Here is a 5,140-nt window from a genome sequence, read left to right on the forward strand (position 1 = left end):
TATCTGTAGTGACATAGGATGAAGACAATTCTTCCTAGAGGAAGAGATCATTACACTTTTCTCACAATTTTTGGATCACAGGAATGTCTATACTCTTAAATATCTTTGATATATAGTTTAATTAAAAATATATATACATTTTGGCTTTTATTTTCTTATTGTATAAAATTAATGCAGAAGAGGGGAAACTATACCTATAATCTTAATACCCCAAGTCAAATATTATTAGTAGTTTTCATTGGTTACCTTCTAACAGTTACATTATATACATCATTTCTTTACATTGTAATTTTTTTAACAGTTTGCAAAAAAATATCCAAAATATCTTTATTGATGACATATTTTGTCATGGAGAAATCCTTAATTAACAGAACACAGGAATACTGGAGATACTGGCATTTTAATTTAAATTTTAAAAAATCTCCGAAGTTGATATTTATGCATAGGATGTACTCTTGAATGTATGAAATGGGGCTGTATCTTTATGGTCATTGCCTTATCTCAAATTCAAATCATAGAACTCAAAATGTAGAATACTTTAAATATATATTTGTTTAAAAATTATAACACGTTAGAAGATAGCTTTACTCTGAATATCAAAACATTGTACATACTATGTTAAACTAACTTGTTTGCCAAGTGCCAAATGTATTCACATTTATTTTTGTCCAGAAGTATTATATAATAAAGGATACACACACACACACACACACACAAAATTAAGCATAATAAATGAAAGCCCATATTACACACTAGTTGTTTACTGTGGGAAGTATAGATGTAATTTAATCACACTTCTTCCACCTCAACAGCATTTCCAATGCTCTTTCCAGAGGTAAGACACATTCTATATCTGCTGATTTTTGTCTCCTTTGTGTTTTCTCGCCAGCGCACACACTCTCATTCCGGTTTCAACAATACTTTAACATGATGGGGGTACATCTAAACTATTAATCTTACCCTATTTCCACTGTTCTTCATCCTTTTTTAGTTTATATCCCATCTAAATGTGATTACCTACTATATACTCAAATTCTTTACCACATTCTAGTTTCATCATATCTTTTCTGGTACCTGAGTAAATCAGAATGTTCACTTTGTATATTCCTTCTCCCCTGCAAAATGAAATGACTGAAGAAAAATGCATAAGAATGCTGACTGGTCTTATCGAAATTGATGAGAAACAACCTCGAGCAGGAACTTTAGTGATGCTTTTTTAATAATGGCCAGTAATACCCAAAAAGTAGAAAGAATCCATCAACCAATGAATAATGAAACAAAATGTGCTATATCCATATAATGTACTATTACTCAGCCATTAAAAATAATGTAGTACTGGTATGATACATGGATGTATTGCACATGTCACATGCTTTATTTACAATAAACGTTCAGAGAGGCAAATCCATGGAGACAGAAGGTAGATTAGTGGTTGCTAAGACTGGGGGTGGGGACGTGGGAGGATATGAAGGAAATGGAAAGTGATTGTCAGTGGGTATGGGTTTCTTTTAAGATGATGAAAATATTCTGGAACTGGATATTGGTGAAGGTTGTACAATCTTTATAATACACTAAAACCCACATAATTGTGTACTTTAAATTGACAAATTTTATGGTATCTGAACTATGACTCAATAAAAATAAATGATTAAATAACTAAAAGGCCACCAGAGCATTCTGTTGCCCCACCTAGCATGCTTCCCAACACATAGCCTACCAAAGACACTGGGCTGATTCCAGCTAGAGGAGCCAGCTGTGCAGCAATTTCCTCTCTCTGCTCTATTCCTTCTCCCTCTCTGCATTTGAATCTGTAGTGATTTTTTCTCTGGACTTTAATTCCAGGCGTGTTCACACTTGGCCTTGAATATTTAAGATATGTTTGGGACTGGGACCTTTGCAAGATGCTTGGTGAGCATTCTCTCTTATTCCTCACAGCAGGTCCCTGAGGTGGGTATCACGAGCCTTGTTTTAGAGAAGAGGAAATAACATGCCCAGGAGTACGTGCGAAGATGAGAGAAGGGCAGTGGAGAAGCTCTGGTCTGTCTGATTCCTGGGCTATGTGTGCTATGGCCAACTCTACCAGTGAGGGGAACACGAAAGCATAGTACACGGCAGTGAACCGGTCCATGGCTGTCCAATAAGCCACTTTTGGCAGAGAGATCCGGGCACTGATGTTGAGGATTATCATAGTCAGCTTTGTAGTCATCCCAAACATGGTCCTGGCTGAGGCAAATTCTCAGTTCAGGTAAAAGGAGACCTCTGACAGGTCATAGTCATTATGCAAAGAAGGTAGGTCTGGATGACAAAGTACCTGATTTTTCTCTTCAGGTGGCAATGAACTATCATGATGGTATATGCACCTGTGCTGGTGCCGATGTTCTCCATGTCCACCGTCTGTCCCATTAGGTAGTACTGGTTCAGCCTGGAGCCGTCTTCTGCCACCACCACTATACTGTACATTAAATCTCCGTGACTTATTTTATAACCAAAACTTTGTACCCTTTGATCCCTTTCATTCATTTTGCCCAGGCCACCCCTAACCCCTCCTCTCCTCTTTTAACCACCAATCTCTTCTCTGTATCTATAAGACTGGTTTTGTTTTGTTCTGTTTGTTCATTTGTTTTGTTTTTTAGATTCCACACATAAAAGAAATCATACAGCATTTGTCTTTCTCTGTCTGACTATTTCACTTAGCATAATACCCTCTAGATTCATCCTTGCAAATAACAAGAATTCATTTTTTATTATGGCCGAGTAATTTCCATTGTATATATATGCCCCATCTTCTTCATTCATTCATCAATGGACATTTAGATTGTTTCCATATCTTGACTATTGTAAATAATGCTACAATTAACACAGGGATACATATTTTTTTTCTTTTTAATATTTTTTATTTTTTAATTACAATCGACATACAATGTTATATTAGTTTCAGGTATACAACATAGTGATTTGACATTTATATCTTATGAAATGATCACTCCAATAAATCTAGTACCCATCTGACACCTAGATTATAATATTATTGACAATGTTCTTTATGCTATACTTTAACCCTCATGACTATTTTGTAACTACCAATTTGTACTTCTTAATCCCTCCTCCTTTGTCACCCACCCTCTCAAACCCCCTCCCACATGACAATCTTCAAAATGTTCTCTGTATCTGTGAGTTTGTTTCTGTTTTGTTTGTTTATTTTGTTCCTTAGATTCCACATGTAAGTGAAATCATATGGCATTTGTCTTTCTCTGTCTGACTTACTCCACTCAAAACAATATCCTCTAGGTTCATCCATGTTATTGCAGACAGCAAGATTTCATTCTTTTTTTTTTTATAGCTGAGAAGTATTACATTGTATATATGAACTACCTCTTCTTTATCTATTCATCTATTGATGGACAACAGGTTGCCTCCCTCTGTATCTTGGCTATTGTAAATAATGTTACAATGAACATATGGATTCACAGGTCCCTTAGAAGTAGTGTTTTTGGTTTGTTCGAATAAATATCCAGAAGTTTGATTACAGGGTTCTTCTTAGTCTCTTGCTATAGCATCTGTTTTAAAGTTTATTTGTCTGATATAAGTATTGCTTCCCCAGTTTTTATTAATTTGTTTGTTTCCATTTTCATAAAATATTTTTAAAATTTATTTATTTTAATTAGTTTCAAGTATACAATACATTGGTTAGATATTTATATAGTTCATTAAAAGTTCCCCCAATTGCTCCCTCCCTCCCTTGAACCTCCACCAAGCCAATGTATTAATGCTAACTGCATTCCCTATGCCACACTCCCCATCCCTATGACCATCATTCAGCTACTAATTTGTATTTCTTTAACCCTTGACCCCCATTCTCCTAGCCCCCCAAACCTCCCTCCTCTCTATCACCAAATTGTTCACTATATTTGTGAGTCTGTTTTTGATTAGTTTGTCTTTGTATTCCTTAGATTCCACATATAAGTGAAATCCTATAGTGTTTATCTTTCTCTGTCTGACTTAAATACCTTCCACCAAAGCAATATCTTTTTCCATCCCCTTCCTGTTAGTCTGTGTGTGTGTCTTTTAATCTGAAGTGGGTCTCTCATAGGCAGCATATGTAAGTGTCTTGTTTTCTTATCCTTTTGGCCACTCTATCTTTTGGTTGGAGAACTTAATTCTTTTCCATTTAAGATACTTATTGGTAGGAATGTAGTTATTACCATTCTTTATTCCTGTTTTTGATACACGTTTTTTCTTCTTAAAGAAGTCCCTCCAACATTTCCTGTACTACTGAGTTGGTGGTGATAAATTCTTTTAGCTTATTTTTGTCTGGGAAGCTCTTTATCTGTCCTTCAACTCTAAATGATAGCTTCACAGGACAAAATATTCTTGGTTGTAGATCCTGGATCTTCATCATGTCGAATATTTTTTGCCAAGCCCTTCTGTCCTGCATAGTTTCTTTTGAGAAATCAGCTGCCAGTCTTATGAGTGTTCCCTTATAGGTAACTATCTTTTTCTCTTGCTGCTTTTAATATTCTTTCTTTGTAATTAACTTATGGCATTTTAATTATGATGTGTCTTGGTGTGGGCCTCTTTGGATCCCTGATCTTTGGAATTCTCTGAGTTTCCTGGGGTTTTATGTCCATTTCCTTCACCAAGTTAGGGAAGTTTTCCATCATTATTTCTTCAAACAGCTGTTAAACATCTTGATTTTCTTCAAATATACTGATCAGACAGATATTTGGACCCTTAATAGTATCCTGTATGCTCCTTAAATTATTTTTATAGTATTGGCATATTAACTCTTGCCATTCTGATTGAGTGTCCTTGGTTTTCCCGTCCTCTAGATAGGGCAATTGAACTTTTTCTTTATTCACTTTCTTTATTCTTTTGTTTATTCCATTTAATGTACTTCTCATCTCAGATAATGTGTTCTTCATTTCAGACTGGTTCCTTTTTATAATTTCCATTTTCATTTTTATGTTTTTTATCTCCTTGTTGAAATTCTTACTGAATTTATCTACACTTCCCAAAAGTTCATTGAGCATCTTTATAACCAGTGTTTTGAACTCTGCATCTGTCAGATTACTTGACTCCATTATATCTGAATCTCTGTTCTGTTCTCTCATATGGTTTCTGCTTCTTTGTCTTCCCATTT

At 35.1% G+C, this 5,140-nt stretch overlaps 1 protein-coding gene across 1 annotated transcript in view; it reads right to left on the reverse strand.

Annotated features, from left to right (window-relative positions):
- LOC105309714 (olfactory receptor 51V1-like) overlaps window positions 1-2,520 on the reverse strand; it is a 25,394-nt gene extending 22,874 nt beyond the window's left edge. The window contains exon 1 of the mRNA XM_011385902.1: window positions 2,312-2,520. Within this exon, the coding sequence (XP_011384204.1) occupies window positions 2,312-2,520 (209 nt within the window). The remainder of the gene's footprint in view (window positions 1-2,311) is intronic.
- Between the last annotated feature and the right edge of the window lie 2,620 nt (window positions 2,521-5,140).

The sequence above is a fragment of the Pteropus vampyrus genome, unplaced genomic scaffold, assembly GCF_000151845.1.
Source record: "Pteropus vampyrus isolate Shadow unplaced genomic scaffold, Pvam_2.0 Scaffold821, whole genome shotgun sequence".
Classification (NCBI taxonomy): domain Eukaryota; kingdom Metazoa; phylum Chordata; class Mammalia; order Chiroptera; family Pteropodidae; genus Pteropus; species Pteropus vampyrus.